Consider the following 20,542-nt stretch of genomic DNA (forward strand, 5'->3'; position numbering starts at 1 on the left):
AAATTCTAGACATCGGGATATTTTGTATTTTATTTCGCATTCATCTCTCTAAGCAAACCTATGCTCATTTGATTGCTATATTTAGCATAACTAATAATTTAAAAGTATAATTTCACCTTAAATGTACCAATTTTTTTTTTTTCAATTATATTATGAAACGAAATAAAGTCCAAACTGTAGTCATCATTACATTTTATTTAATGATAAATCTTATTTCTAATACTGCTATATTACTATTCCAATAATAATAGCTAAGAAATTTATGAACATAAGTTATACAAATTTTTGTAATATTGAATCTAAAGCTTTTCTGACTGTCGGATCATTTAACAGTTTGTTCTGTGAATCTTGCTTGCTCACTGGCGGGCTCGCGACGGGTGGAGATTCAGATTTTCCCAAAGATTTTTTATCGTTGAGTATACTCAATATTCTTTGCTGTAAGTCCACTTGCGTTTTACTGTTAGTAGTCGCAGTGGTTAATGGCTCACCTAATTCGATCTTGACTTGTTGCTCTCTGCGTTCCTATAAGAAATAAAAATATACTTTATACAAGACTCTTGATGAAAATGAAACATTCCATCGGGCCGGAATGTACATTTTAACGAGAAAAACTGGCAAAATCAGTTCAGACGCATTTTTTTCTATTAAGTGATATTGAAATAATAATAAATATGAGACAACGTCACATACATTACTCTGATCCCAATGTAAGTAGCTGAAGCACTTGTGTTATGGAAATCAGAAGTAACGACGACAAATACCCAGACCCAAGACAACATAGAAAACTAATGGTAATCTACATCAACTTGGCCGGGAATCGATCCCGGGACCTCGGACCACTCGACCATGGAGGTCGTCGAAATGGCCGTATGAGCCTCCTGGTAAGTGATCACGCATAGAAATTGGCGCTGTAAGAAATATTAGCCCATGCCCTCGATCACCGGGATTGTTATGTCCCTTGTCAACTAATATCAACTAACTACAGAAAAAAAAACTAAGTATTGCTGTATGTATTGGTCGTAGAATGTATGAGAAGTCAGTTTTACATTACCAGACGGGCTCTCACGGAACCCTACTACCAAACTACAACTAAATTCAAATATCCTGCATGAAAACACATTAATTTATTCAATCTGTCAATGACAGTCTGTTATAATCTTGAAAGAACTAGTGTTCGACTCGAGGTCCATTTCTGTTCAAAGCCGAACGTTACGAACGAAGACGTTTAGACGTAGACGTTAAAGAAAATAAGCTTTGATCTCCAAAGAAGTCTCTAATCTGCTTAAAAAAACTTAATGCGATCGTATAGTACGACACAACTTAGATGTCGCATCGGCAAAATTCGTAAAACCGATCACATCCGAATTGAGTACGCTATCCCAAATTATCAATATTTATTTCTCATGCGAATATGATCTTTGCACAAACGTAATAACTTGTAATATTATATGACCGAATATATTCGTCAATTTGACGCGTTGATTTACAAGCACTTGCTTTCTCTGACGCGTTTATCTATAGCGACGAATAGCGTCGAATAGCGCGATAGGGCGCTATTTCTATTGATTGTGTAAATCGGCAGTAATCGGTTTTATTTTCATTCCATTGCATTTTCCGATGCTACATCTATTTTGTGTCGTACTATACCTATGTATCAACTTGCAATTTATAATAATACTGACAATTCAAAATTATGTAGAATACATATAACGCTGTACATAGTCGCACATAGTCGCTGACAACATTGGGATGTTGAATTTTGTGCTTGATATGATAGAAAGATATGAGTAAAGGAACAAAGAGTGCACTTATGTTTACGTTGTACGTACTTGTTTGTACACTTGTGTTATTTTTAATTACTGCGTATGTACGGCACAAATTAGATGTATCATCGGAAAATGCAATGAAATTAAAATAAAACCATTACTTACTTACTTTATTACTATGATTACTGACGATTTACACGACTAATAAAAATGGCTCACAATCGCGCCATTCGACGCCATTCGTCGCTATAGATTCTCGCGTCAGTTCCATCCGAGAAACCGAGTGCATGTAAAACGACGTGTCAAATTGACGAATATATATGATATGACAAGTTATTACGTTTGTGTAAAGATCATATTCACATGAAAAATAAATATTGATAATTTGGGAAAGCATACTCAGTTCGGATGTGATCGGTTTTAAGAATTTTGCCGATGCTACATCTAGGTTGTGTCGTACTATACCTAGTTAGTCTCCCTTGAGATTGACTGACAAGTTCGAATTTGTTTAGGAAGTAAGCATCATCAACATAAATAAATATTACGAAAAAAGTAAGATTTCATAAAGTTCTTCTATATTCTGACGACCTCCGTGGTCAAGTGGTGTGTACACCGGTTTTCATGGGTACGCCACTCTGAGGTCGGGACCTCGATTCCTGGCCGAGTCGATGTAGATTACCATTAGTTTTCTATGTTGTCTTGGGTCTGGGTGTTTGTGGTACCGTCGTTACTTCTGATTTCCATAACACAAGTGCTTTAGCTACTTACATTGGGATCAGAGTAATGTATGTGATGTTGTCTCATATTTATTATTATTATTATTATTTATATTGAATAAAATTGACTTTGACAAAGTGCCAAAAGTAAGTAGATAAATCTTACCTGCAGATACTCGATAACTTTATCGTATTGAAGCACAGTGAGGGTGCTACCATCAGCCAACTGTCCGAGCAGAGCATATACCGCTTCCCTACCCGAAGGTCCACCTCTTTGTACTTCTTGAAAGTTCCTTGATAGTAGTTGCAGTGCGTCTTCAAGTGGCATATTGCGATGTTCTACATAAGAATTTTAAAATTACATCATTTAGAACAGTCCAGCAAATTAATAAATAATAAGCAAATTAATAAAATATTTGACACAAAATTAAAGTTTTTTTAATAGATTTAATTTGTGGTAGGACTATGTGTAACCTATCAGGGTAGGTACCACCCACTGTTCATATATTCTGAATGGTATTATAAGAGATATTTTTTAATTTTGAAAATTAAAAAAGGTGAGTGAGCTAGTGGTAACTGTATGAAAATAGGATATCACATTACTTCCCTAGGTTGATGGCGCATTAGTGACCAGTTACCATCAGGTGACACATTTACCAATCCACTATATGAAATAGAAAACAAACACCATCTTACCTTGTGGCAAGCCATGGAGGATTGTTAGTGTCAAGGATCTGTGTTCCAAATTCAATGGCATTACCAATATAGCATAAAGGCAGCCTCGCGACGCAATGTTTCCAAGTACTTTTCCTATGGGAACATCCTCCATTGGAAATAGTAAATCTACAACTATTCCTAGACGTTTTAGACGCCCTTCAATATATTCTGCATATTCTCTGCAATAAATAAAAAGATTAAAATCACACATTTATTATAAAAATTTGTAAAAAAATTAAAACAATAAAACAGGTATGAAGTTGAATTTTCAAGTTTTACTTAAATGTCAACTCAAAGTTAATCAAAGGATGGTCCTTGATGACTTTTTTCCCCCCTTTACGCATGCAGTTAGATTATTTTATTTTTTTTTCTCTTTCCTACTAATATTTTCCATTTCCTACTAATAAACTTATTTCTAAATTTATTCATTTTTTTGTATGATATTGTTATTGTCTTGTGATGTCTGTGTCGTCCTTTTATGTTATCTGTTTTAGATGTCCTGGAACAAATCCCTGACATTTTTCAAAGCTAAACACCGAACAATTTTCTTGCGTGTTACTTTCATAAAACGTCGTAATTGGCCAAATACGTCTCATAAACAAGAGATGTAAATGCTATTGAGGGAGAAAAAAAAGGATGGTCAAGAATTAATAATACTACGAGATGGTGATACGTACCTACTCTACCTTATAATTATAACGCCAAACAGCAATACATAGTTTTTTGAATTCCAGTTTGGAGGATAAGCCTAACGGAAAGTGTGTATAAATGTATTCCATTCCGACATTTGACACAAAATTTCAGTTTTTTTACTTATTAAAAACTACTTACTTTATTCCATTTTGATTTACTTTGTGGTAGAAATATGTGTCTAGTTTTTTGTATTCCAGTTTGGAGGATAAGCCTAACGGAAAGTGTGTATAAATGTAATCCATTTCGAACAAAAGGGGACAAAGGTTAACAACATTTAAACTTAATTATTCTATTATATTCATCATGGATATGCGAAAAAATGGCGTTATAAACGTCGACGAAACTGTCGACTATAAGTAATCAAGTGGAATAGTGTTGTATTATAAATAAAAATATATTAGATAATAATCATTAGTAGTAAATACACATAATAACACAATATGTCTGAGCTTTTAGGAAATCGCGTGTTATTCGTAAAAGCAAGGTTTTTGAAATATTTTCCTTTTTGAATTTGAACAAAATAGTGTATTTTTGGCTATAAGATAAGGTTTGGTTAATATTCGTTACTCAGTATCAACATGTGTAGGTGAGTGTCTATGTCTTATCCACTACTGGCTTATTTCACAGTAATCCAGTCTATTTTAAACTAAAAAGAAGAAATTTTGTAGCTATTTAATAATTATTATAATAATTTCCTTACGTCAGAGCTTTTGAAACAACTATAATTTCACAGTCATTCCTCTCAGGTTCCGGTAATGCCCTTGGATACTCAGGCTGTGGGTATCTGTCATAATTCCTCTCAGGCCATTCGCCACCTGTAAGATATAAGAAGTCCATCATAAACATGCTCTTAATAAAATACAATTGACTATTAAAGGATCCGTGAACTTTCTTCCGCCGATTCTTTTATGTCAATAAAATTATCATTTATTTTCTGAATCCATTCTATTTTGTACTTTGATTAAATGTCATAATCAATAAATAAAATGCTTGTATACAAAATATATTGGGACATAATAAGAGATATTTAAATTTGAATATCAAGTTCTATTTTCAATAGTAATTTATGTTTAATAAATGTTTAACTTCATTATTTATATAGGTTAAATTCAAAATATACGAACTGAAATGTAATTGTTATGCATCAGCAATATTCTTTACCTATGTTAATAGCTTAATTTTATTTACATAGGCTAATTTTTGGGTAAATATAATTATATGTAAAGACACAATTGTTTATGTTAACTATTTATATTCCTCTCATATATCTTATGTATATAATTAGACTAGCTTTTGCCCGCGACTTCGTTCGCGTGGACTTCAGGTTCGTCCCGTCTAGTCTAGTAATCGCTTAAAATCGCTTCGTAAATAAGCCATTATTTCTCGTACAAAGTAAAGGATAAAAAATTGTTATTGTGGGTTATTCCTAAGAGATAAATGCGCAAAAAATGTGTTTTTTTTACGACCTCACATTAGAAACTTCAAAAATTGTAGCATATGTGTTATTCTGATTTATAAGCTATATTGTGGTAAAGTTTCATTCAAATCCATTCAGTAGTTTTTACGTGAAAGAGTAACCCATCCATACATGCATACTTACAAACTTTCGCCTTTATAATAGTAGTAGGATATTGACTGTATGGCAATGTGATAGGACCAATTGATATTAGAATTAAGAACTAGTTATGCGTGTAACCTCTACCCGGCGATCGTTCTCTGAAGTTGGTCGGGCCTCCGCGCCCCCTCCCGCGCCCCCGAGCGCGACCCCGCGGCCCTCCTCGAGACAGCGCATCTCTCTCATTCCACCCTTGCTTATTGTAACCATCTTCAAATTCTTCTTCTCTATAATCTGAAACATTATATAATTATTAGTACTAAAACTTCATTTATTGAAACAAATCCATACATTATATCCAAGATAGGCTTTAGAATATGCCATTTGGTTATCTTGCGATTCATTTAATTTCAGCATGCTAGATGGTGAACAGAAAACTTCATGAGTGTGGTGTAATTTTTGTTATATGTGCCCATCAACAATGATGAAGCTTGGTGGATTAAACTTAAATCCTTTTGCCCAGTAGTAATATTTTGCATGCAGGTGTTTTTTGATTAAACAATAAAATTTCTTTGTTATAAACATTTTGTACAGTTTAATGATGAAATTCGAGAAATAATAAATAATTTTTCACATATATATAATTGTAAAAGTTTATTATTAATTTTTTTTAAATAATTATTGTTCTTAGTATACAAACTCATACTATCAATTACTTTAGAATCAAACAGTCCCTAGAAAATACAAACATTTCACTAGAGTACTAACCAGGAAATATTGTATAAAATGGGCGAAGAGATAGCTCTTAACCTACTTCAAAAGTGCTAGTAAAAGTCTATTTGATTAAAGTATATTTTCCTTTGATTTTACTAAAGCATTAAGTGGGTTAAGAAATGTATATGTTTCCTAGAATTGTTTAAAATTTCTCACATTACACTTAAATTACCAATGTACTATTAGTATTCTTATTTTTCTAAAATATGTAATTGTACTTACTATCACCAACATAGTTTCCATAATTGTCATAGGGTTCATCAGCGATATCATCCCCTGCCTTAGGTATATTCTCAGTTAATGCAAGGGCTGGTGGTTTATCTGACTGTATTGTAACAACATCAGTTTCTCGCCTAGATTACAGGAACATATATTATAAATGTTTTTTTTTTAAATAAAATAAATATTAATACTATACAAGATATGTTTTATTTTATACACTTTTTACTCATGTGCGTCAAGATGCAGGTATGTATGCATGTATGCAAGATTTTTTAAGTAAATAAGACCACAAAGGTTACACTTTGCTGTCAAATAAACAAACTTACTTTCGCATTTATATGATTAGATATGTTACAATGTGACATGTACTTTCATCACATAAATAAACAATAGTAAAGATATGCTATACATTCTGATACTTTATAGAGAAGATTGACTTTTAACAATTATTTTGTATTTAGTCTAGTATCACAATCTTTCCGTGTTTTAGAATAATAAATCTTACTTCGGTCCACTGCGTTGTGCAGCTCTGACAGTTATTTTTTTCCCTTGAAAGACACTGAAATTAGCTTTATTTATTGCTTCGATCGCACTCGACTCCTGTTGAAACTGTACAAATCCAAATATTCTGTTTATGATTATTCCATCAATTTTGCCGTATTCGATAAAATGATTGTAAAGTTCGTCAACATTAGCATCATCGGTGAGCCCGCCAACGTATATACGAAGATGAGCTGTCGATTTGTCTTTCATCGCCTGTTTATCCAGCGTTAATTTGTCTAAAACAAAATTGTTACATTCAATATTTTTTTACTTATAACCAGTTCTTTAATAAGCACATCGGTGTTTTCTTATTATTATAAGTATAACCTGTCATTGTTGATAGCTATTATTTGCAGAACTTAAATAAAGTCTGATTACAAAATATCATATACTTTATTTATTTTTTTTGAAAATATTTTATATTAGTATGTATTCTCAATTCTGAGACATTAAGAAAATTGTCAAAGAAGCAAATAGCAATAGCTATTTTGACAGCAAAGCTTAGCACTCAATAACATTCATATTTCACAGATAAAAACTTAACTCAATTGAGTTAAAAAGTTAACAGATATATATTGTATCGAATGTCAAAATAAATGGCATATTGAGCTTTTTTAGATTCGGAAAATATGCATAAAATAAAATTATAGTAAATTTTTTTCGTACTAAGTAACAATGCTGTTTACTAAATGTTCAAATGCTTTATAACTCTCACATGAGTAATATCTTAGAACCACACGCGAAATAACATATTAAGCATACATTTTCTTGCACCCTGAGAAACTTTAATTTTGGAATCATTTAATTTGTGTATCAGCATTTTATGGTAACCTTTTAAACTTGTTGCTTATGTAACGTACATAACATTACATCACATTAAAATCTTAAAATATCATGATGTAATTTGACTTTATCCCTCGAGACATATTTTACGAGTAAAATTGTTAAAATTTAATCCTTTAATCCTAGTCATACCATTCATCTCTGGATGACAACTTGATACTCTCACTAGACGTATCGTAGAGTCGTAGACACTAATGTCAGTCGCTGTCAGTTGTTTAATGGTATTGGTTTAGTTTTTAGGTTAGATATTTGAATAGTATAAAAATGAAATTAATAAAAAAAATGATTGTGGGATTTTTTTACTTAATTTTGTATTTTTAAGTTGTAAATGGGTCTAAAAAAGTAGACAAAAGTTTTATTAAAAGATCTCATTGGAAATGTGAGTATAAAATTATTATTCTAAATTTTTAAATAGTCTATTACACAATAGTATTTTTTATAGAAATTTATGATATTTAAAAAAAAACATCACATGATAAGTTTCATAATGAAATAAAAATATACTCAAATGCGTAGTTTGCTTAAATTATAGGTTGGTTTGATAGCATCGCCAAGGCCAAAAATAGATAATAAAAATTGCGAACAATATTTGTATTAAAAAAAATTAAGAGGAATTTGATATTTATGAATATAGTTATAAAATCATTAAAATAGCAGAAACAATCCACTTTTAAGTAATTTCATTAACATATTTTGTAGTCATGACTTTGTTTTAATTAAAAGAAATATGTTGCCACCTGGCACTGACAATCTTTATAATAATTTCTATGACAGTGTTGGCATTGTTTTAAGTATTTTAGAAACACAATAACATTCAAGTATAAAATCTTAATGGGTCTAACATGTGTTGTAAATAATAATTATTATTCAAGATGTACCGAACACATGCATCTTTAATGGTGATTGAGGGTTGAAACCCAGACAAGCACCACTGTTTTTCCTCATTTTGTGTTTGCAATTCATCTTGGATTCAGCAGTGATGGAAAAATATGTTTCTTATTTCAATGACATTTTTCCATATGCATATGCAATGACTGGCTTTGTAGACAAGTATTTTAAATTAGCTCCAGACCTTCTTAAAGGGAGAATAGAACATTCTATTCTAATCTAATATTTTGGATGCATACTAGCATAGAAATTATCAACTGAAACATAAATAAGGGAATACTCCCTTATTTATATTTCAGTTGATAATTGAATAGAAGATGATACTGAATATCATATATCTAGACCACCAAATGTATCAATTTACTGATTTTATTGATTTTCTTTGCAGACTTAATTTACAATGCAAGCTTTAGGCCTTACCTGGAGAAGAATTACAAGCAATTTACGAAGTCTGGGTGTTGCTACTGGTGCAAGAAAAGTAGTAAATGTTGCCTTTAGTGACAAATATTTACTTTACACAAATGTTACCATTTCCGTAACTTTGTCATCTATAGGTGATATTATGGAACAAACTTATGAAATATACACTAAGCAACAAGATAAATATAATCCTAAAAGAACCATGCACATGGCTTTTTCTGGTGCAGCGGTAGGTGTGTTATGCCATCACTGGTATAAAGTTTTAGACAAGTTTATAATAGGTAAAACATTTGACATGGTAGCAAAGAAGCTATTACTTGATCAATTAATATTTTCACCAATTATGATTGTAACATTTTTTGGTAGTTTGGCGCTGTTCGAAAAAGACCCTGTCGGTAACTTTAAAGAAGAAGTGAGAGACAAGTTTGTTACGTTGTATCATGCGGAGTGGTTAGTATGGCCTCCAGCACAGATAATCAACTTTTATTTCTTACCAACTAAATATAGAGTTTTGTATGATAATACAATCTCTTTAGGATATGATGTATATACCTCACAAGTTAAACATAAAAAATCAATAAAAATTCCTCCACAGGATTCAAAATCATCATGACAGAGATTAATAAATTATGTTATATTCAATACAATTTATTTCACATAGCGCACCAAACCTATTGTACATATCAATTGTAATATAAAATATGATTTATACATAGTTCTATCATCCATAGAGCTTGGCTGTGATTGTTGTATTTGAGTAAATACTATTTTGTTAAACATTGTTATTATATGATAATTATAAATTATTATATAAAACTGTTTATGATTGTTTTATTTCCTGGTACATATAAGTTACAGTTACTGTAAATCAAGAGTATGTATGTATTTTTTGAGCATAGATGCAAAACGCATAGATGTAAAAGGTTGTAGGTTCGATCTTAACTAATTGGGCTATTGTCAGTCCCACTTCAAACAAAAGCTTTAACATTGATTAGAGTGGTGAATAGGTATATTAGTACCTCTTAATTTCTCTCCAAAATATTACCACTATTCTAAAAAAATACAAGGGAAGATAAAGGAAAAGTATAAATTTCAAGCAAATTTTATTATAACAATAAAATTATGTTGGAATTTTTTTTTTGTTACTAACGTATTTGAATTTATCAATTTCGAAATTAGTTTTCCTCATAGATTTATGCTAAATACGTGGTTTATTTATGCCTAATACGTGCAGTAGCCTTAAAAATATAAATTTTCATAATAATGGACCATTATACTATAATAAAAGTTTTTATGCATAAAACATTTTGAATAACAATAAAAACTGAACTCTAATTTTACAAAAAATCATCAATTATTATTTGGGAGTCAAAAATGGTTCTTCAGCAGCCGAATTTCTTTTGCTCGACCTCAAGCTATTTATGACATTCCGAACGACGGATTCTTCGAATATTTTATCTGACCACGTTTCCGAACGTCTGTTTCGTCCAAATTCTTCTAGAGTTGGTAATCTACTTGTTCTCGGCGTTCCGAAGTGTGATCGGAACGATCGTGTCCTTTTATTTTGTAAACCCAGTAACGAAGTCAACAGTTTATCCAAAGCAGCGATGTCATTAATATTTGATCCTTTACCGCGAGGGGTCGCTACCCCAGACGCGATGACGCTTGATCGGATCGATGCTGGGCTTCGTGCTTGAAGTCCAATTGTACGTATTACCTAACGAATGAATAAATATACAATTCAAAACATATATATGTACGTATACATCTACATATGAGTTGTATGTCAATAATAATAATAATTATAAAGTATATGTGTACCTCATCTGCGGTATGGCTCTGATAGCTCATTCTCTTAACTTTCCTATACGTTTCATCGTCAAGTGCTTCTTGAACGGCTGCTTCAAGTTTTTCTTTAACTTCCTCATCGTTGCTTTGTTGTAAATCTTCCAATACCAACCTGGATAGAAAGTTTGAAGTCATATTAAACAAGTTTTTCCACTAAACCTTGCTAAAACTACCATGCTTTGTAGATCATATCAAGCGTGATGTTACCTTTCGCGTATAATCCGTGTCATATTTGTTCGGTACCCGTTCGTTTTATTTCAAAGAACATTGTCAAGCAAGCTAAGCAATGCCCCAAATGAATCTTAATTCATTTGGGGCATTGCTTATTTAATTTCTTAAAATTACTATTCTATAATCTTATCCCTATTTACCCCTCCTTTGAAGCTTATTACGTGTTAGGAGTGGGTACGATAATAGTAAGGGGTCAGGATTCATCCTGCTACTTTTAGATCGCTAGGTGGCGTCAGACAACTACATCTTCATTTTTAATAACGCTGATGTCGCGTAATTTTTTTATTCAAAATAATAGTAAATCTTTAAACCTAGACTATTGATGATACTTTAAGTAGGGATATGTATAGTATACCTACCCTCAAGAAACATCTGCCTACTTCATTTTGTCGTTAATTAAATCCGCTTTCGATATTTCTTAGTTAAGGTTAATGAAAATCGATAGACCTTCTGAGCTACTCATTGAATTGCGAACATTGCATTTAGTTAAGACTAAAAATAAGTCAGTTGACTTCCAACACGAAAGATCAGAAAATAAGGGCTAATTGAAAACGTATAGTTTCAATTAGCCTTTATGGTAATTACCTATTTCTTTTTTAAAAATAAATGTTTACACAATTAGGTTATTCGAGATTTTTTTTTCATATGTCGAAATGCGTCTTTCCATAAGAAAACAAAATATTTAGCAGTTAAGATATCATACTCAGTTCGTTCATCATCTTCAGCTTTATATAAATTAGCTCGGTTCGCTTCCCGTGCTACTTTGATGTCCTTCTCCCAGAATCTTCTTAAATCGGGAGTAGACGTGTACGGGGCGGCAACCTCCTTGATTTTGAGAAAGATGATGGCCGTTATGAATATGCAGATTACGTTCACGATGGTCAGACAACAACTCACGATTCCTGTAATAATAAAATTCATTCATCATATATATATACCTAGATGTTCTACCGCCAAACAACAGTACTTGGTATTGTTGTGTTCTGGTTTAAAGGGTGAGTGAGCCAGTGTAACTACTGGCACAAGGGATATAACATCTTAGTTCCCAAGGTTGGTGGCGCATTGGAATGGTTAATTTTTCTTACAGTGTCATTGTCTATGGGCGGTGGTGACCACTTATCATCAGGTGGCCCATATGCTCGTCGTCGTCGTGCTTAGTTATGACGTACAACAATTGAAAAGGCTATGCATTATAAAGTATGTAATCACGAAAGACTTATTACGTATTGAAAAAGTATATTATGAATCATGGAATGTTAGCTATGGGTACTTTTAATTTTAACGACAATTCTAAATTACTTTGTCATCATAAAAAGCTAAAGAGTTGCCCTTCTGTAGGCATGATGAAAAAATAATTTTTAATATTATTTTATGACCAGACCACTACCTAAGCTATTTTGTTACGTGTGATGGAAATAGTTATTATTTTCGTCTACTTTCAAATTACATTTTCTTAATTAGTTATGTCGGAATGATAATAAAATATCTAAAGATCGAAATCATTGGATGTTAAAATAATCTATAGAATTTTTTATATAAAAAAGTATTCTTTCACCAAAGACAAATATTTTTGGCAAGAAGTTTAATTTTTCCAAACAGTTCCAAAAATGGCAAATTAAAATTATTACATTATATAGACATCTAGTTAGTTGACTTCATATTGTCCATGAATAATTTATTAGATAGCTACTAGAGCTCAACAGAAGGTAAATACAGGTAAAGGGGATGAACGACCGACATTTAAGTGATCTTAATATGCAAATCTTACCATTAACAGCGAACTCTATAGGCATGTATTCATGGTAGAGCGGCACGTAAGATGAATTACCGTAATACGGTTCCCCTTTGATGTGGGGTATTTTCACGCCTGGATACAGCAGCCATATACACGCCAACGCCCAAAACAAGCCCTGTAGATAAATGACGTACAACGTACAACTTTACATACTGTCATGAATTTTGCATACGTGCATCTAATCTAACCTTGTATCATGTTGGCTGTTAGCGTCTTTAATGCAAACATTTGTCCTTTCGCTCAATGTTCTCCTTCGTATTTGTAAGTGTAATATGTGTCTATATATGATTTGTGTATATATGATGAGGAACATATTTTTATGACATTGCTGTTAAAGTATCTATTATTTGTTACTACTGGTGTTATAACTACCTAAATATTCTACTTTATTAAAAATTTGGCTAAGTTACCGTTGTTGCGTCATTTTAAATCCATAACAAAACACTGTACTATGATTAAACTATACGTTACCCTGTATTAAATAATTTGTACTGACATTTTAGATGTACTATTAAATTAAACTTTGGTGTTTTAAAATCTGCTCTTATTAGAACTAGTCACAAAAAAATCTGTAATGATATTCACAAATATAGTTGCCAAATAAAATATATTGTATGTAAAGCATATTAGGGAAAAATGTTCCACCAAAATATTATAACCAATCCTTCCTCGTAGTGTTTGTGCGAATCCAATATGAATACACAAATAAAATATAATAATAGTTTATTTTTTACTAAAGTAACTGTTACTTGCAAACTGTAAACCCACTCTTGGGCTCAGGTTATGAGTTTATTAGCGGTTTGATGGAAATCCATAAGGGATGTATACATCCGCCACATTTCGGCTTGGTACTCGCTATCTTTTGTTCTAGTCACTAAGGTTTTCTAATAATCACTACTAATGAAATAAATTTCTTACTTGCCTTCCCATTGGTATTGCAATACTGTAATTATTGAAGTCCTCTGTGTGTTTATTTAATCGTATGGACGTTAATAAATAACATGAGCCTGTCATATTTAAATAGAATACTCACGCAATTAACAACCGGAGGTAACAGCGAGGCTGAAATGGCTATGCCTATTAAAGGTCCAGCGCTGCCTTGCAAAAGGGCGAGGGCCACACCCGTTCCGGAGGTTAAAGCCCAGAGCACGCCCATCCACAACGAACGGACATTTCCTCTAGAAAAGAAAACAATAGTAAAATACTGAGACATTTGTTAGGAAACTAACAATTAGAAAATTCTTATAACTAAATTTGTCTATGTCTGAAACTAGTTAAATTTCTGAGTACGCCATACGCCTAAGTTACTCCTTATTGCATCATTTATCTCTGCCAGTGAAAGTTCCGTTCAAATCGGTTCTGCCGTTCCAAAGATCAGTCGAAAAAATTGGAACACAGACAGACAACAATTGAAAAACTGTTATTACATATGCGTTTAGTAAAACGCGCTTATATTAATATTAATTAATTACACTAATTCTTTTAAATGTATATCTACATATATGGTAACGAAACATCTTGACACCATAACATCTCTAATGCGCTATTATTTATGGGTTTACTATACCTATACCTATTTATTTTGTAGATACAATATATTCATGGTTTCATGGTTGGATAAGTTGGATTTATGGTTTTCAGTTTGACCTAAAGGTTGGATCTACAGGACAGATACGAAATAACCTTTAGGCATTAAGTCAATAAAGTCTTTATATAAAACAAGAACTCAAAAGTGGTAATTATACAATATTGTCATGCACAAGAAGATGAATTGCATTTAAGCTCTTTTCAGTAGTGCAATACGCTTCGGTGAGTAATTGTGTGAAATTTTCAAGTTTCCAAATAATTAATAGACGTTTGATGATAAGAGGATACTTGAAAACTTTCTTATTACATACATTTATATTACTTTTTTTTATTTGATATAGGAAGGCAAATTGGCAAAAAATTACACCGGATGATTAGCAGATATTTGCGCTATTTACTTTGGGAACTAAGATCTTATATCCGTTGTGCCTGTATTCATATTGACTAGATAACTATTCAAGCTGAAAAGAACTCAACAATAGGCATTATTAATTGTTGTTCGGTAATCGGATATGAAATGACTTGCTGGATTCCACCCTGATGGACTCAAACGCAGTACCGCCAAAAACGTTACGTTAGTATAGTAATTACATAGTTTACCTTGACTTCATTTCTTCTGTTGGCCAGTCTCCAAAACCCCAAGGCATTTCGGTAGCTCCCAAAATCAAACCGAAAATAAATCCAAATAAGAGTGATAGGAACATCCCCAGGACCAAGCTTTCGAAGCCGCTTCGAACCAGACTTCTATCAGAGATGATTGTACCGAATGTTATTGACATCACAGGCCCCATAAGAGGGGAGACTAACATGGCCGCCACTATATTTGACGCATTGTTTTCAACTAGGCCCAGAGCTGCTAAGGAACTGTAGACGTAAACATGACATAAAATGAATACTATTCAAATGAAAGGAAAATAAATGTATTTTTCTTCTTAAAAAGTTTTGGAGCTTATACATAGTTTACAATAGGGTAGATTTTGTAGCAGTAATGGTGCGGTATCCATCATCTAACACAAAATTAAACACAGGTTTCCGCGAGATTTTTTCCTCCAGCGTGTGAGATGAAATATCATAAACATAAGTTTTTGATTTAATTAGAAAACCCGGCTTGTTCGTTTGAAATAAATAAAAGTAAGCAAATGCGGTTAATTTAGTTTTCATATAACTTTTTTACAAACATTGTTATTATTAAGCATCTATATTAGCTACTAGCTGGGCCCGCGACCTTGTACGTTTTTCAATATAACAAAAAATAATAATATTGTAGCCCAAGTTACTAATATTATATCAGTTATCTGCCAGTGAAAGTCCCGACAAAATTGCAATTAGTCAGAGCAAGACCAGTAAAAATTGTAAAAATGTTAGTTGGATAAATATGTACATATGCTTTGAGTAACAACAAACAACAGTGGTATAAACTAACAATAATCATTCTTCGTGCGGTGCGTTCAGAATGATGAGTGACCTGTCTGCGTATCCATAAACTTCAAACATAATTGCCCGTTAAACTGTCATGTCATTGAATTTCATGAACCTAATGTCGAAATCTCTCGATTACATGAATTTTGCTGCGAATTATGTATGTTTTCGATTAAAAATAATTATTTTGTTATTAGGCAGGCTTTAATCGAGTCTATCTTAGACCTGGTCGATAGAACTTATATATATAATTTTAGTCTTTTAGATATGCTCTACGAAGAATGTTTGCACGAGCAATAAAATAAACCAATTTTTATTTTCGAAATTTAAAAGGAACACTCATTTATACTAGAAAATTTTCAATGCACAACTGAATCCATCGTAGGCATGCCAATAGCTGTCTATCTACATTCGGATTCCTGCTACATACCTTAAGCCGCTACATTACGTAGCGCATGCTCTACAAATCCTAAGACCCATTTTGTTACACTAGCTTATGTTGATCCTCTGACAAATTTTTGATAATAGGCTAAAATATTTAGATCTGCAGATTGATTGAATACACACGAATTAATTGATATCAAATATTTGTAATTATTTACGAAAACTAGCTACTAAATGCATACGAATTAATTATTGAATATCATATAGCTCAGTTAGTTAGTAATCATTTACGAAGAGTAATGTCTATTCTCAACTCAATATCTTTTTAGGGCTATATTATTTGTTAAAATATTATTATATTTATGTATAAAGTCGCGTAAGAACTTCAATACTTACTCTGCAGTTATAATAAGCGTGAGATAGTCAAACGATAGCTCTCCACCGCCCCGGACGCCGTCTACAACTTGCTTGACTGTCAGTTTTGACCTAATTGACTCAACGAAATTGCGCCATCGTTTTGCTTCTTCGTTTTTTCTTCTGGGTCGAGTTTTTGAAAAGAATTTAAAATTGGCAATGATGTTATTTGAATCTATTTTACCTTAAATTCTTCATTGTGAGCCAGTTGTTCCCAATTTTTGTTCAATTTAGAATATTAGAGTAACTTGTTTTATTAATATAACTTTGGAAAAATTAAAGAGGTGACCATAAAATAGTCCAAGTAACATTAATAGCGATTAATAAAATATCACATTTATTTCGTTTGTTAGAAGTTTTCTTAGACATATTAAATATTTAATGCGTGTGATAAGAAACTATAATAAATAATAATATACAACAACAACAAACTACAACAACAGCCTATAAATTCCCACTGCTGGGCTAAAGGCCTCCTCGCCTTTTGAGGAGAAGGTTTGGAACATATTCCACAACGCTGTTCCAGTGCAGGTTGGTGGAATGCACATGTGGCAGAATTTGTATGAAATTTGTCACATGCAGGTTTCCTCACGATGTTTTCCTTCACCGCTGAGCACGAGATGAATTATAAAGACGAATTAAGCACATGAATCAGCGGTGCTTGCCTGGGTTCGAACCCGCAATCATTGGTTAAGATGCACGCGATCTAACCACTGGGCCATCTCGACTCCTACTATAATATACAAGGTAAAATTAACTCACAGAATTGCGTCATCATCGTCAACAGTAAATTCAATGGCCGCATGCATCACATTACAAGGTAGAACGCTAAAACAAAACAAAAAAAAATCAAACATTTATATATTGAACACAGACGGATATAGTTGTAGAATTACTTCAGAACATTACACGATAGAACAGCCTGAATGATATAGAAATATTCGTAGTGTTAGGCATGAAAATCAATGATTATTCAAATTCAACACGTATTTATTATAAAATTGTGCCTGAATTTTATTAGGAATGTGTGATAATAGTCAAAATTTAATTATAGTCAATGAGATCATCAATCAGTCAGATAAAAATCGTTATTAATTTTTTGATATAATTTGTCAGTTATGAATGGGTGGGACTATACCTAACACACACACCGTTTTTAATACGTATGTATATCCACAATTACACTACTGAGTTTTTTGGAGGTTCTTCTCGGTAGAACGGTTCTTTTAAGAACCGGTGGTAGCTTCATTTAATATAGTTGATAATTACGATTCGAAAGGGCTTGTAAAATTATTTTGATTTATTTAAGTCCGCTCTTAGCGGATGTCTAGCTAGACCCTATAAGAACCTGCCAAAGTTCAAACTTGTGGGTGTTCTAGTTTCTGAAATTTCTTAATAAGTCAGTCAGTGGTATTTCGCTTTTAAAAAGTATATATGTATGGAATGAGAGACAAACAATAATAGACTTATTGTGACATTAACGTATATCGAGGAAGTATGTTGTCGTTAAGGGATTTATGACTTCGCTGTAATTTTATAAATAGCTTAATAATGTTACTCGAATTATAAACCTTTAAACCTTTAATGTAATTAATCTTACCTTCTAGCCATTTACCTAATCCGTTTATATATGTATCTATCTAAATGTGTAACGGATTGTGTTTTTATGACGCTTTTTATACAAATGCTAGCGATAATGTGCAATGGTGATATACTACAGAATTTGTTTATTCACGTCATAACTTTAGAAAATAATATGATCAGTGTTTTTCTACTATATTGTGCATGTATTATACACAAAAACCTTCCTCTCGAATCACTCTATCTGTTAAAAAAACCGCATTAAAAACCGTTGTGTAATATTAAAGATCTAAGCATACATAGGGACGGATAGCGGTAAACAACTTTGTTTTATACTATGTAATGATTACTATCGAGAACCATATCGATATGTACTAAAATAACAAAAAAAAAATGGAAAAAGTTAGTTTGTCTTTTTGTAAATCAGAGGTTACATATTGTAAAATAATATTCATTAAAATGGAAGTATTCTCAGAGGAACTGTAAAGAAAAATCTTCACAAAATCCCAGCATTATTCTAGCACATTTTTTTATGGTATAGGTTGGCGTACGAGCATATAGGCCACCTGATGGTCACCATCACCCATAGACAATGACGCTGTAAGAAATAATAGCTATTGCTTACATCGTCAATGTGCCACCAACCTTGGTAACTAAGATGTTATGTCCCTTGTGCCTGTAGTTACACTGGCTCACTCACCCTTCAAACCGGAACACAAAAATACTGAGTACTATTATTTGGCGGTAGTATAACTGATGAGTGGGTGGTACCTACCCAGACGAGCTAGCACAAAGCCCTACCAATAAGTACATATATTTTTCTTAAATATGCAATGTTTCTAGTATTCATTCAGACACTGTCCTAAGAACTGACCTGACTATAGATTTGCTCCGAACGCCAATTCCTAGTTGCGTGAGACAGTGTAACATGGTCTCGCATGGGTCCCCGGTTGCCAGTGGAAAAACGACTTCGTAGTAATTGCCTAATTTGTCGCTCAGCCATACCGCTTGTTCGACCTTTAGTTTTTTCAACAACTCTTCTAAAATCTACAACATTGAGAAGTCAATTACAAAAACAACAACATCAGCCTGTAAATTCCCACTGCTGGGCTAAATGTCTCCTCTCCATTTGAGGAGAATGTTTTGGAACATATTCCACCACGCTGTTCCAATGCAAGTTGGTGGAATACACATGTGGCAGAATTTCTATGAAATTTGTCACATGCAGGTTTCCTCACGATGTTTTCCTTCACCGCTGAGTATGAGATGAATTTTAAAGACAAATTAAGCACATAAATCAGCGGTGCTGGCCTGGGTTTGAACCCGCAATCATCGGTTAAGATGCACGCGTTCTAACCACTGGGCCATCTCGACTCCGAAGTCAATTAAGTACGCTGTAATGACGCTAAAAACTAAACAAAAATCTTATACTGTAATTGTAAATGTACCATATTCATACCTATGCCAGTTTCAATACTGCCTACAGTTTTTAAATCAAATTTGGATCTGGCTGCTGTATCTAGGCTATAAATACCAATACGTATTTTGAAGGTAGTGCAAATTTTATGATACAGACTTATATTTTACGGTGAAGCGGGGTAGATATACCCGTTTTGTTGATTTAATTTAATATTAGTAATACAAAATTACAAATTATGAATTTAATATTCTCTTTAGTTCCTCAATTTTAAATACTAATATAAAAAGAAACTATTACTTATGTAACAATTAATAAACCAGATGATATTAAACTTTATCTACTTACGCTTTCCATTGTAATAAACTCGATATCCTCGTTAATGTTTTCCAATTTCGGATTAAAGCATTCGTTATCGTATCCCTGCGTCAAATGTATCGGAATGCTATTCCCTTTTTTATTACGCAGCTCCACTTCCAAACGACACTTTTCCAGCGAGGCTTCGTCTATCGGAAGCATTTCTTTCGGTTTACCAAATTTTAGAATATGTTCGTAGTTACTAGATGGAATATATATTATGAATATGACACCTGAAGGCATTTCTAGGTTATTTCTTTTTGTAGATCTACGTTCAGGGATGTTCTGTCGTGTGTGTTTGTTTCAAATTGTCAACTGCGGACTTGAGTGTCTCGGACACTTAATATGATACTGTTAATTTAATTGTGGAAC

The 20,542-nt window shown here is 32.6% G+C and overlaps 3 protein-coding genes across 4 annotated transcripts; 1 reads left to right on the forward strand and 2 right to left on the reverse strand.

Moving 5' to 3' along the window:
• Positions 1-37: 37 nt before the first annotated feature.
• On the reverse strand, positions 38-7,478 carry LOC124536041 (nuclear receptor coactivator 5). Of its 2 annotated transcripts, none has more exons than XM_047112444.1 (8): positions 7,314-7,478; positions 6,949-7,222; positions 6,444-6,574; positions 5,595-5,741; positions 4,593-4,707; positions 3,179-3,378; positions 2,649-2,821; positions 38-522 (listed from the first exon to the last, which is right to left on the reverse strand). In XM_047112444.1, the coding sequence occupies exons 1-8, from the start codon at positions 7,318-7,320 to the stop codon at positions 274-276; spliced, it is 1,296 nt and encodes a 431-aa protein (XP_046968400.1). In that variant the 5' UTR covers positions 7,321-7,478; the 3' UTR covers positions 38-273. The 2 variants fall into 2 exon arrangements, with proteins under 2 accessions (XP_046968400.1, XP_046968399.1); XM_047112443.1 differs by having other exon boundaries at positions 5,589-5,741.
• Positions 7,479-7,996: 518 nt separating this feature from the next.
• Positions 7,997-9,958, forward strand: LOC124536439 (mpv17-like protein 2). The gene is made up of 2 exons (XM_047112979.1): positions 7,997-8,208; positions 9,106-9,958. Exon 2 carries the CDS (start codon positions 9,118-9,120, stop codon positions 9,748-9,750), a length of 633 nt encoding a protein of 210 aa, XP_046968935.1. The 5' UTR covers positions 7,997-8,208; positions 9,106-9,117; the 3' UTR covers positions 9,751-9,958.
• Positions 9,959-10,410: 452 nt separating this feature from the next.
• Positions 10,411-20,413, reverse strand: LOC124536337. Its single transcript, XM_047112866.1, has 10 exons — positions 20,162-20,413; positions 19,271-19,443; positions 17,578-17,643; positions 16,798-16,938; positions 15,199-15,462; positions 14,045-14,189; positions 12,985-13,126; positions 11,920-12,118; positions 10,959-11,097; positions 10,411-10,854 (listed from the first exon to the last, which is right to left on the reverse strand). Exons 1-10 carry the CDS (start codon positions 20,411-20,413, stop codon positions 10,495-10,497), a joined length of 1,881 nt encoding a protein of 626 aa, XP_046968822.1. The 3' UTR covers positions 10,411-10,494.
• Positions 20,414-20,542: the final 129 nt, after the last annotated feature.

This window comes from Vanessa cardui, chromosome 16 (assembly GCF_905220365.1).
Source record: "Vanessa cardui chromosome 16, ilVanCard2.1, whole genome shotgun sequence".
Classification (NCBI taxonomy): Eukaryota; Metazoa; Arthropoda; class Insecta; order Lepidoptera; family Nymphalidae; genus Vanessa; species Vanessa cardui.

What these genes read in the sequence shown, in the direction of transcription:
- LOC124536439 (XM_047112979.1), top strand. Translation starts at nt 9,118, where the DNA reads ATGCAAGCTTTAGGCCTTACCTGGAGAAGAATTACAAGCAATTTACGA.
- LOC124536337 (XM_047112866.1), bottom strand. Translation starts at nt 20,413, where the DNA reads ATGCCTTCAGGTGTCATATTCATAATATATATTCCATCTAGTAACTAC. An exon ending in CGGAGCAAATCTATAGTCAG is followed by an intron (nt 17,644 to 19,270) that starts GTCAGTTCTTAG and finishes GTTTTGTTTTAG; the next exon opens with CGTTCTACCTTGTAATGTGA. An exon ending in TACCTCCGGTTGTTAATTGC is followed by an intron (nt 13,127 to 14,044) that starts GTGAGTATTCTA and finishes ATTTATCTACAG; the next exon opens with GGCTTGTTTTGGGCGTTGGC.
- LOC124536041 (XM_047112443.1), bottom strand. An exon ending in TGGAAACTATGTTGGTGATA is followed by an intron (nt 5,742 to 6,443) that starts GTAAGTACAATT and finishes ATAATGTTTCAG; the next exon opens with ATTATAGAGAAGAAGAATTT. An exon ending in AGAACGATCGCCGGGTAGAG is followed by an intron (nt 4,708 to 5,588) that starts GTTACACGCATA and finishes TATATCTTACAG; the next exon opens with GTGGCGAATGGCCTGAGAGG.